This window comes from Gouania willdenowi, chromosome 5, assembly GCF_900634775.1.
Source record: "Gouania willdenowi chromosome 5, fGouWil2.1, whole genome shotgun sequence".
Taxonomy (NCBI): Eukaryota; Metazoa; Chordata; class Actinopteri; order Blenniiformes; family Gobiesocidae; genus Gouania; species Gouania willdenowi.
This window is the reverse complement of record NC_041048.1, coordinates 31,093,850-31,106,225: the sequence shown is the minus strand read 5'-3', so window position 1 is coordinate 31,106,225 and position 12,376 is coordinate 31,093,850. Positions and strand designations below refer to the sequence as shown.

The 12,376-nt window shown below is 37.6% G+C and overlaps 1 protein-coding gene across 2 annotated transcripts in view; it reads left to right on the top strand.

Moving 5' to 3' along the window:
* Window positions 1–12,376, top strand: part of cntn4 (contactin 4) — a 325,246-nt gene extending 312,870 nt beyond the window's left edge. For both annotated transcript variants that reach the window (XM_028447019.1, XM_028447018.1), the window contains exons 20-23: window positions 1,573–1,759; window positions 1,843–1,955; window positions 2,851–3,019; window positions 9,628–12,376. In XM_028447019.1, coding sequence (XP_028302820.1) covers window positions 1,573–1,759; window positions 1,843–1,955; window positions 2,851–3,019; window positions 9,628–9,719 — 561 coding nt within the window. In that variant the 3' untranslated portion in view covers window positions 9,720–12,376. The remainder of the gene's footprint in view (window positions 1–1,572; window positions 1,760–1,842; window positions 1,956–2,850; window positions 3,020–9,627) is intronic.

Here is a 12,376-nt window from a genome sequence, read left to right as displayed (position 1 = left end):
CCACTCGCTAATAAGGAATACAAAGCCCAGGGAATCGGGAGTGCACCGCCGCTCCACTTCCCAATGCGCCCTCAATCTACTGACACGTTTCCCTCTAATGAACATGCATAGTAAGCGGATCTCCCAAGTCGAGCAAAAATATGGGAGGAGGAAATGCAAATACATTTATGCAGGGGGAGCAATGCGATTCATGATATATGGAACTGTTTGTGTTGATAGTTTTAGTACCAGAAAATGGTACAACTGAAAAGCAGGTGCAAACACACACGCAGAGATCACCGCTGCTGTAATTCATTCATTTTATTTAATTTGTTCTCTCTACTAACACCTCCAATTCTGCTGCTTCACATTTTTATTTTCGCTTCTGCACACTCATGTTCACCCTCAATGTTCAACACAACACGTACAAAATGCTCATTTAAATATGGTCGGTCTGCACGTGCACTAATCATTGCTGCAATCTTAGTGAATTCCGTGCAGCAGATGAGGAAACTAAATTATTTAGGGAAGCAACTGAATTACCACCCTTTATTTCAGATCTTAGTGAATCCGCCCCTCAGCTTGTAATCTATTCCACTAAGCAGCGGCTTTACTTTAAGTCCTTGTTATTCCAATTCTGCTTATTAATGAAATCTGAAATACAAACAAAGGCACAATTTTTATCCTTGAGATTGCATAAATAAGCCCAATTATAAATCACTGACCACTAAAAGTCAACAAAAGAGCCTGGTCAGAGCAAACGCTTCCTGTGAGGAAAGACGCATTATATTTGTGCTGTCAGGCGTGCTTGGCTATTTCAGGCCTGACAAGCAGGGTGACAAGAAAAATCTGTTATCAGTGGAAGATGATGTCTGGGGATTGTGTGGATTCTTTCTCTGTTTGTTTTTCTTTAGTTTTGACCTCATTCCTAAAATGACCTCAGCCTCCCTCACCTATCTGTTAAGCACAAATAACAGTCATTGTTGTACACGTGCTAAACCCAATTGTATATTGGATCATTTTAACAGGAAAAAGTAAATATGATGCAGAGAATTTCCATAAAAAAATAGAAACATCTGTTTGTTTAGAAAGATTCACATTTTCTCGTGGATCTGGTACTCTCTCACAGCTGGGACTCTCTTCTCCAGAGACCATCAGGCGACAGGGGGCGTGACCAGCCTGAGATAATTCATAGGGACACATGAAGGAGATCTGTAGATGCTTTGATGCTTTCCTTATGAAAACATCACCTCATGAGGAAGACAGTTGACAGTCGGAACATGTCAGGAGATTTAAAAAAAAAAAATCCTGAAAAACCTTGTCTGAATAAACAAAACCTCAATTTAACATTCCTAAAAAAAGTTGTCTGAATAAATGAAACCTTAACATTTTATTTCTAGTGGGCCAGTTCATCATATGTTGCATTAGGATTCTAAAACATCCTTATAATTATGACCGTGGATTGGTCAAAAGAGAATCAAATCTGTGCCTATTTGAGTTCTGAACTCCTTGAACCCCTGAATTTTTAACTCAATTACTTACAAGGCTTAGAAGGCATCCCGTGTTAGTTTTGTATTTCTTTTTTCTTTCTAGCTGAGGTACTGGAGTAAAAATGAAAAGGAAGACACAGCCAGCGTGCAAAGAACTGTCGGAAATCAAACATCAGCTATAATCCACGGGGTCAAAGGCAGCACCAATTATTACATCAAAGTGAGAGCTTACAACACGGCGGGAACGGGGCCTCCCAGCAGCACAGTCAACGTCACCACCAAAAAGCCTCGTAAGAGTTGCATCGACCTTTATTTCACGCTGCGTTGCTCTTCGGGTGGTTTGTGTTGTAACTACTGTGTGTTTCTTTCCCAGCACCCAGTCAACCACCAGGTAAAGTGATGTGGAATGCATCAAACTCTAAGATCATATTGAACTGGGAGCAGGTCAAAGCCCTGGAGAACGAGTCAGAGGTGACTGGGTACAAAGTAAGATCCTGGTTGCTTTGTTCAATCAGACAATTGTGCTTTGTTGTAGGGCTGGGCAATATATTGAGATAGAAGAAATATCGAGTTTTCTATTTTGGCGATATAGAAAATACGCCTATATCGATACATAATATGTCTATTTTGTTTTTTTCATAGCTTATTTCCTAAAAAAATACTAGTTTTATGAGTCACTGCTTTCTCTACTTCTCAGAACAGAATGAACAGAACAGTTAGAAGATCACTGAGTCTAAACAAACATTAAAGAACTCACTCACACGTGCTGTCCCTTAGAAGAGAAAAACACTAAAGTGGCACAGAGTTTTCAGCTGTTTGTTAAAAGATATTCCAGTCCCATTGTGTATTTTTGTTGTTCTGTTGTGTATTTTTCCGTTAATTTTGGATGTATTTCTGAGTCATTTTTTGTATTGTTTTGGTATGTATGTTGTTTTTGGATTTTTGTTGTCCCATTTTGTTGTTCTTTTGAGTATTTGTCCATTTGTCTGGTTTGTACATTTTTTTTTACTTTTACATTATTTTGTTGTCCCATTGTGCATTTTTTTCTCCTTGAAAGTATTTTGTTTTCCTATTTAGTATTTGTGTTGTTCTTTTGTGTATTTCACTGTTAATTTGTGTCTTTGTAGTAATTTTGTGTATTTTTTCCTGTCATTTTGTGCATTTGCTTTTGGGGCGCTAGCTGCCCATGTTTGTAATACACGCACAAGTTATTTATTTATTTTTATCTTAAAGCACTGTGATGTTATTTTAGCATTTAACATTATTGAGATTTACATCGTATTTACAAAAATATCGAGATATTAATGTTGGTCCTCATCGCCCAGCCCTACTTTGTTGCCAAAATATCATTGCCTGACTCCTAAATTGACCTCTTCCTTAGGTGCTGTACAAGAAAAACCGACATAGCAACCCCAGCGTCATGGAAACCAACACCACCTCAGTGGAGCTCGCTCTGCCCACAGATGAGGATTACATTGTCCAGATAAAGCCCTTTGGAGAGGGAGGAGAAGGCAACAGCAGCAAGCAGATCACCATCCGAAGGACGCCAGGTCAGTTCACTGCTTGCGACTCCCTTGTGGCAGAGCTAAATAATCCACTCCCCTGCTGTGGTATTGCCAGAAAAGATTAGCTTCCATCATATCCAAAGTACCAGAGCGGGTTAAAAATAGCACTCTATTCTGTATCTGACATGCGTGTAATATGTTTTTAATCTGAGGAAATTAGGTACATGCCTCCAAGCTATATCAGCTGTCATCACACAACAGATTATAGTGAGAGGTGTGATCTCATGAGTAAAGGGTGTAAAAGAAGACTGAGATGTGGAACCTGCTTCTTAAATCTGCTGACATTAAGCTTCAGTGACTCGTTTTCACGGATAAATAGTGTACTGACATGACGGGATGTAAAAAGCTCCTGAACAACACAGGTATATATAAGATGTGAATTGGATTTTACAATGAAGCATTTTTAAGTAGATCAAACTACAAACTGAGGATATTCTAAGACCTAATAGAAGTTCATATTTGAAAATTTTTTTTTGCAATATCAGGAAACCACAAACAGTGCTTAATTTGTAAATCATCAAGTCCCGGAACACAGGCGGGGTGTTGTTCTGGCACTAAGAGAGAGACAAAAATGTCACGGAATACTTTTTTTTAAAGCGCCTTTTGCTAACTAAATGGGCTAAAAATATCACGTGAACACAAACAACCAATTAACCTAAATGTTTCATAGAAGAATGATGAATCGGCGTTAAAGAAGAAAGGACAATCGCCCGTTACGGAGCGCATCCGTTTCTTACTCTGAGTGACAGCTGTCATGTGTCAGCACCAAGGACAGCACATAATCAGTGCTAATTTAGCCACAGAAAACACTAGACTTTCAGAACCCACAAATACAAAATATTTGCAAACTTTTACACCAATAACATAAGGCCATAACTCCTCTAATTATTCATCAGCACAGCAGAAAATGAAAATATAATGTGTGCTTACCTTTTATTTGTCAAAACAGGCATGAAGAACTTTGTATCCTCACAACTTTTTAACCTGCCTTGTGTTTCATAAGCCAATAGTAGCAGCTCATCTTGAGTCCAGCCTGAGTCATTCTCATGTTTCCTGGATAGTTGTCCTCCTGTATTAGCATCATCACAACAGGTGCTGCTACTCGCTGCGCTAACTGTTGCTGCCACACAAACAAGCTAGGACTTCTGAACCTCAGGCTTAGCTTCACTTATTGGCTTAAAAAAACTCTTTAAATCCAATTGACTTTTTTTTTAGCCATTTTCTATCGTCTTCCAAGCTGACAGAGAAACAATTTTTGCGCAAAATCACACTTCAGACGTAGCGTGGGGGCGTGGCTTGACTTTCCCCTCTCTTCCTCACTCTCGCAGTGTATATGTTCAGTTTTGTGTTTACAATGAAATTTCCAGTAATTTCAACTTAATAAAAGACACAGCTGTCCAAATATAATACTTCAAAATGTAATCAAAACACCTAAAAGCAAAAATGGTGCTGGATCCAAGTGTCCGTCAAAATCTGGGAGGTGCCGGATCTTGCTCCTGCATCCTTTGTGTTTACAGCTATACCACAAATTCCTTACAACCTGAAAATGACTACAATCAAACGAGACCTTGACATCATGAGTGACATGTACATGAAAAGGACTAATAAATAAAAAGAACATTCACTAACACATGAAAAGGCATCCAAAGGAGAACAAACTGTAGGTCTTTTCAAATGGTGTTATTATCTGTCTGATGTCAGCAAATTTAGACACAGCTAAAAGAACTGTGTGTTCCCGAAGTCTGAGGCACAAACATCAATTTTCTATTCTGTGTTTGTAGTGGAAACAAACGTAAGTCTTATGTAAGTCAGTGCTTTTCATATCTGTCAAACTCAGTATAACAGAAACCCTTGAAGTGTATACTTAAAGTAGAATCTCTTTCTTGTTTCACGGCTGTACAAGATTATTGTAGCGACTCCTTGTGAAAAGCATCTTCAAGAAAAAACATAAACCCAGTGTCGTAAACTATGTTTACATGTAATTACATGAAAAATACATTTCTATATAACAGATTGATATTCATGAAAATGTGTCCTCTACACTCTCTTATGTTCACTCAAAGAGAGTGCCACGACAACACCAAATCTCAATAAGTGCAGAACAAACAAAGTGTATATTGAGTGCCAGGGTTTGCTTTTAGTGTTTTTATGTTCATTTTTTGTGGCTGGCCTGTACTACAAATCATAAAAGACCTCTAGCACCCCCCTGAGGGCAGTGGGTTGAAGAGATAGTGGTGTTGTTGTGATTAGTGGTGCACCTCTGGGCTTGGGTTTTTGTCAGTTTCTTTGATGTCCTGTTCTGTTTTTTTGTTTTTGTATTTTTGAATTTAAACCAAGCAGTGTGTTAGGATACTGAAGTCTACCCCAGCCTATATTGTGCATAAATGCTGCAGAGGTCACCAGGTAGTCAAAAAGCGATGTTTTAATGGCTGATGTGAAAGTGCAACCTGATTTTAACTACACGAAGCCTTGCTATATCTAACCTCAATGTACGCTAAAGCTGTGACAGGTCTAGACAGTATTACAGACTGATTGAATCCCCTCATTCATTTGTGGCTGTGTTTTAGGAGAGTCTGGGGCATAACATGCTCTAAACCTATCATGCTTTGCTTTGGCTTTCTTGAAAAGCTGCCTGCATTTGTGCCGGATTCCCTCGGAGGCTAAGAACTTGTTGCTCAAAGCCGGATAAACACACCATGGGATTCTCATAGTTGCCTAGCTGCACTCGTACTGTCATCCAGCCAAGACAATAACAAAAACATCAACACAGATTGGGGTTTGCATCATACGAAAACAACATGAGATTTCGAACAAAACTGGCCAAAGAAACATTGCTGTTTGTAGTAAACACAGCTGATATTTGCTGGCCATGATTACAATATGAAATCCCCAGGATTTAAAACAATACTTTTAACTGATTATATTATTTTTAGTACCCTATATGGGTTTGACACTCAATATATTTTAAGATTATATAGTACACTAATGATCATTTGTTCCCAAAGTGAAGGATGCTAATTGTCATGGGGGGGTATGTGAATATCAATTAAAAGCAGTGTGACAACATTGGAAACTGGAATATACTGTACATAGACCATCAGTCAGGGGCCTCCATGCATTACACATTGGCCTCTGTAGGACTACCCTCTAGTGGTGAGCAAATTCATTACATGACTAGTCGCCCTGCCCTTGCATAGACTTATGAGAATCTCAGTCATCCAACCAGTTAAAGCATCACTCGCCAGTGACAGCAACACACAATATTCCAATATATACTGTATAGCGAGATGCTAGCAGCGCAACACTTGTGGTTAGCTGAGCTACTAGCATGGTCATGAACAGTCAGATACAGAGCCTGAATATGCTGTATTACTGCTATACACTATGTTCAATCAACAATTATTTGGTAGATTTCAATTTCCAAAAAACAATATTTATTTCTCACTGAAAATGCCAAGAGACTATTGAATAAATCAAACTAGTGATAATTCTAAATAAGATGTTTTCTTGTGTTTTTACAGATCTTATTCTATTTTTATTATATATTATTCCTCAACAGGATAGATAAAGACACATTTCCCTGTAGGACTACATTGTATATGACATTGACATTACATTAACCAGGTTTAGTTTGCCACCACAGGTAATTTTGTATTAAACATGACAATATCTGCAGCTAATCTGCGTTAGCACATAGGAGTGCAATCTCAGGAATTTTTCGACTTGATTACGATTCAGGGTGCTACAATTTGATTAATCAACAATTATTACAATATCACGATTTTCAATGCATCTCCACCATTCAGGGTTTCTTTTTTCCTCACTTTGTGGCTATTTTAAACTTATAAACAAGGTATATGTGTCAGTATCCATTAATTAAAGTGACCAAACAGATGTATCACCATTATCGTTATTTATGTCAAATCACTAAATCTAACAGTAATCATATTATAAGATAGATAAATATAACAATATAAAAATATGTTAAATATTAGCTTCTACAGCTAATTCAATCTGAACCTTATTCAGTAACATTTTGCTCTGCACAATAAAAGCACCTTTAAAAACATATAAAACCTACAATATCAGCTCTCTTGTGGAATTTGGGTTTTTAAGTAAAAGGTGGATTGATAGAAGAATACAATTATTTATTTATTTATTTGATAGGGACAAGTGTGAACAATCAACATGTACCCCACTACAACGTTTATAGCCAAGGCTAATTTGCAATGTCTGTCCCTGCACACAGAAAATACATTTACAGTAACATTAACTCTGACATTATACAAAGGACGTGCATTACACAAAGGAAGTGCATTTGAGTGCAATCTGAAAATGATTGCACACTTGGTCCCTTTTTTAAAACACGCTTTAGTTCATTTTTAAAAGCCCCCAGATCTAAGTCCTGTTTCAGCTCCGGAGACAAGGAGTTCCTTATGGGTTATGGTTGGGATCAGGGTAAGGGTTATACAGTATTTAGGGGACACAACTCAAATGGATTTGTGCTGCAATCATAGTACCTGTTGGTACGTCGCATCAGGTGAGAAAATAGTATTTAGGCACACAAGAGATTTATTGACCTTTATTTGAAATCTTAGCAAATTTGAAGTAAAAGTAAAACAGCTATAAAAGAAAACAATTACAGAAGCTAAAAGACTTAAAGGTCCAGTATTATGCTATTTTTCATCCATCTCCAATTGTTCTAAAAACCCCAACAACATAGTATTTGAGGTTTACTTTCCCAAACTCGCCTGTTTTTCAGCGTTTTAGCCTTATGCATGAGTGGGCGTAAACACTGCTCACCGTGTGTGTTTATCGCAGCAGCAGCAGCAGCAGTAAATCATGAACAGTCTTCCTTCTCCTCCTCACATCACAGGAATAGTTCATTTAAGACAATATTCCATTATTTTGTCCAAACACTTCATCGCATTGGGTCACAAACATGTCAGATCATCCCATAACCAGGACCTCAAGTGGGAGCTGAACATCAGCTTCCTCATCAAAAAAGCTCAGCAGAGGATGTACTTCCTGCGGCACCTGAAGAAGTTCAGTCTGCCAACAAAGATGATGGTGAACTTCTACAGCTCTATCATCCAGTCCATCCTCTGCTCCTCCATCACCATCTGGTACGCTGCAGCTGCGGCCAAGGACAAGGCCAGACTGCAGCGTATCATCCACTCAGCAGAGAAGATCATCGGCTGCAATCTGCCCTCCCTCCAGGACCTGTACGTCTCCAGGATTCTGAGGCGTGCAGGAAAGATTGTGGCCGACCACTTATTTATCCCTCATCCTTCATATTTATCATTATTATTGTTATTATTGTTGCTGGCTTGTTTCTTTGTTTTTTGTTTCGCGTACCGACTACCAAGTCAAGTTCCTTGTACTGTCCTAAAAACTGTACTTGGCCAATAAAACATTTCTGATTCTGATAAAAGCGATATGAGGCAGTATAACGGCTACTAAAAATGGACCTAATTGTGACCGCTCACGCTGTGGTGCAGGAAAGTAAACTCTGAACTATCTGCTGAGTCAGCTGTTTTAGCTGTTTTAAACACTCACTTTTTTGTCATCCTTACCTCTCATGACCACAAACATAGTCTATTTAAGACGATATTCCATTGTTTTGTCCAACCACTGCATCGCATTGGGTCACAAACACATCAGATCATCCCATAAAGGCAATACAAGGCGGTGTAACGGCTACTAAAAGTGGAACTGGTTGTGAGTGCTCTTCAGTTTAACTATATACTGGATTAGATAAAGATATTATTCTCTATCTATCCTTTATTTATCCCTCATCCTTTATATTTATCATTATTATTATTATTATTATTATTATTATTATTATTATTATTATTATTATTATTATTATTGTTGCTGCTGGCTTGTTTCTATGTTTTTTGTTTCCCGCACCGACTACCAAGTCAAATTCCTTGTGCTGTCCTAAAAACTGTACTTGGCCAATAAAGTATTTCTGATTCATAATTCTGATTCTGATTAACTGAAATATCAACCTGCCAGCCAGGATTGTCAAGAGGAGGAATGTCTGCAAGAAAAATCCAACTCGCCCATTTGGAGCTGACTTTTTACAAAATGTGGAATAGCAAGGAAGGGAGGAAACGGAACTTTTTCAAATTTGACCCTCTGAATGAGGCTAAAGGATTCACTGTAGCAAAACCACTATAAAGTGATCTTATATAATACTTTGCGCCTTTAAAAAAGACATATGGATACCAACATTAGGTGGTGTGGGTGGGTGTGAAAACACCAGTGAGATCGTGCCTCAGACATTCACAGTCACTCTAACAACCAACTTCATTTTCATGCAGGTTAGGTTTGTATGACTCACTGTCAGTGTTCTATTGAAATGTCCGCACATTTATTAATAGCCCCATTAAGTAGAGAAGTATTAAATTGTCCGAGAATATGTCAATATTAATCTTTGGGTAAGTTCTAGGACAAACTTATTAACAGTTATTTCCAGAGGCATGATGTTAGATCAGAGGCAAAGAAAAGAAAATGTTGAATTTCCTTTTTCCATCTTTAACAGTTAAATTAACAGCTTCATCTTGTTTTTTTTAATACCTTTTCAGGCCCCAATGCCATTGGTTCTGCATCCAAGGTCTCCACGCTATCAGCCCTCAGCACAATAGCTCTCTCTTTCACAGCACGGACATCTTTATGACAAACGCCTCCCAGCAAGCGTTGCATCTGATGTGGAAACAGCTCTGTGGCAGAACGCAAACAAATCCCACTCTGGTGTAACTAAACCCATCCATTTAGCTGATAGAGGCAAGAGGAAGACGCTTTAAAATAAAAACAATCAAATTCAACAACAATTCACCACTAAGATGACATGGCCCTGGAATAATCGCTTTTTGAGACTATGTTGTTACCAAAGCAGATTTCATAGGAAAATGAGGAATAAACGTCTTATATGCATTTTTTTTTTTTTTTGTATGACATGTTGAGCTTTTAGAGAGTTTTGTTTTCAGGCCGAAGTCATTCTTGACTCATGGGATGAGAACAGTTTCTGTAAGGGCATGACAGGTTCCATCATCCTCGTTCGTTTTGGAGTTTGGAGGTGATATTGACAGAAGATGGGATTGACAGCGCAGCTTTTGTCGTCTAGAACCCTTAAAACTTTGGTTCAAACTGACCACAGTGCTTTTATCTGTTCTTTCCCCACGTGAATCAGATGTTACATTCCAACTTTCATTGTTCCTGAACTGTTACAAAAAAAAAAAAAAAAAAAAAAAACTCTCTAAGGACTGTCTATACACACGTCTGTGATAGCCACTGCTTTGGGTTACTTTACAGAATATATTAGGAGAGGGCGGATATTAAGAGACATGCCGATGCTTTACCATGATAAAGTGACATGTGACCATTTATAAAGAGGCAACTTGGTTTTCTCCTTATATTTAAACACATAAAAAGAATGTTTGAATAGGTTTTTTCATCAATTCAAGAAAAAACATAAAACATATAGTATATATGTGTATAATAGTGCACATAGTATAGTATAATGTTCAGACAAAGTCAGTGAAGAATAAAAGATGTAAATTAGAAGTTACACAGAATGTTTCGTCGAACCCGATTCAGTTTGGATCAGTGTAATGCTTGTTTTAATGGAGATTTCATTCATATTAATATTTAATATGAAAGGTAATGCAACACATCAATTTTTCCTTATTTTTTAATACACATCCTTATTGCTTTATTGGGTATAACTTCTTTGCAGCATTCAGCCTAAATCTGTATCTAGGGCTGGGGTGTCAAATATGAGTTCTCACAAGTTTTTTTTTGCGCAAAATAGTTATAAATAGTTATTTTCTATTATAATGAGAAAAAAAATATTATATAAGGCACATATAAATGTTTTATTTAATGTATTTGTATTTATTTATTTAGCACTCATTAATGAAAAACATTGAAAGTGCAAGACAGTCAAGAGTTCAGGAAATAATCAAACATTTAAAATGATTCATTAATATTTTTTAAGAATTACAGGATAAAAAGTTGACTATTGCATATTTGATTATCCACCATTTCAATGTGTATTTGTTTGCCTTTTTTCTAATAAGGGTTAAATATTTTTATTTTATTATTAATTTTGTTGAGTTTTAAAGTAATTTGACACAAGCTTCAAACTCTTACCATTAAACTATGGTACCTAGAAATCCAACCAACAAGATCCATAATTTTATGCTCCCATAATTAATAGTTAAAGTTGATGAATTAAATGTAACAGAAAACTCCTAAAAAATGCTTGAACGTTCTTCTAATTGAGCTCTAGCAGTGCTCGACAAATCTGAGAAAATAATCATGTATAGTTCTGTACGACTGTTGTGCTAAATAAAGCATTGGCATGTCTTTCTCTCTGACCCTGGAATCAAATCATCCAAATCCCCTAAAAGATATTTGTCAATGAGTTCTGCACAGGTGACCTGACCTCCATGGCTACCTTGTGCTCCTTTATTATTTCAGTTAGCCCTCTGTCTGGAGCTCTTCTTTGCCTTCTGTGTGCCTCATCATATGTTCTAAATCCTCAGGTCCTGAAAGAGCCTTAACTTCTCATATGTATATCAGAAACATAAGAACTATGAAACAGCCGCGCTGATGTTTACATGCTGCTGTGTTGATAGAAACTGTATGTTGTGTGTCTTTGGGGGGTGGTGAGGGGGTGTCCCTTGCTAAGCTCACTAATAGTCCAAACAGCAGATGTGCTGTTTTGCATGGGATGACGGTGACATATGACGCCTGGTGCATTTTTATAGGTGTGTGTATTCTTAATAAAAAACATGATGCTGCTGATCTGTTCTTTTGCCCATAGTCCCTTGATGCCCAGTGTAACTGCGGTGCCACACGAGCGCGTGCGTTATTAATGTAGCTTGTAAACCAGTTGAGTAGACTGTAGTACTTCAAAGGGAAGTGTATAGGCTACAAGGTCTCGCTCTGAATTCTGCTTTGAAAGATGTGAAATAGCATTTTGTACACTTAAAATCATTTATATAAAATAACCTTTCTAAAGAGAAGATTTTCTTGGTTTTTATGTCACGACTCTGTTTCAACATCATAGCTAACCGTCTGCTTAGCATGACTGTGCTTCGTTCTCCCTCTACTGTTCATCTGCAAAGCACCCGAATGGCTTTAGGAACATGGTATGGTTTGTGTATACTGTACGTGTTCCATGGGTTTAACCTCTGTCCCATGCTTTCTGTCTGTCAGCCCCTCGCAGATCTACTGGGTCTATACTGTCCATGTACACTCGACAGGATACTTTCCATTGTTGTTGTTTGTTGTTTATACTGTGTTAATAAAGATTATTGATTTGTAGAA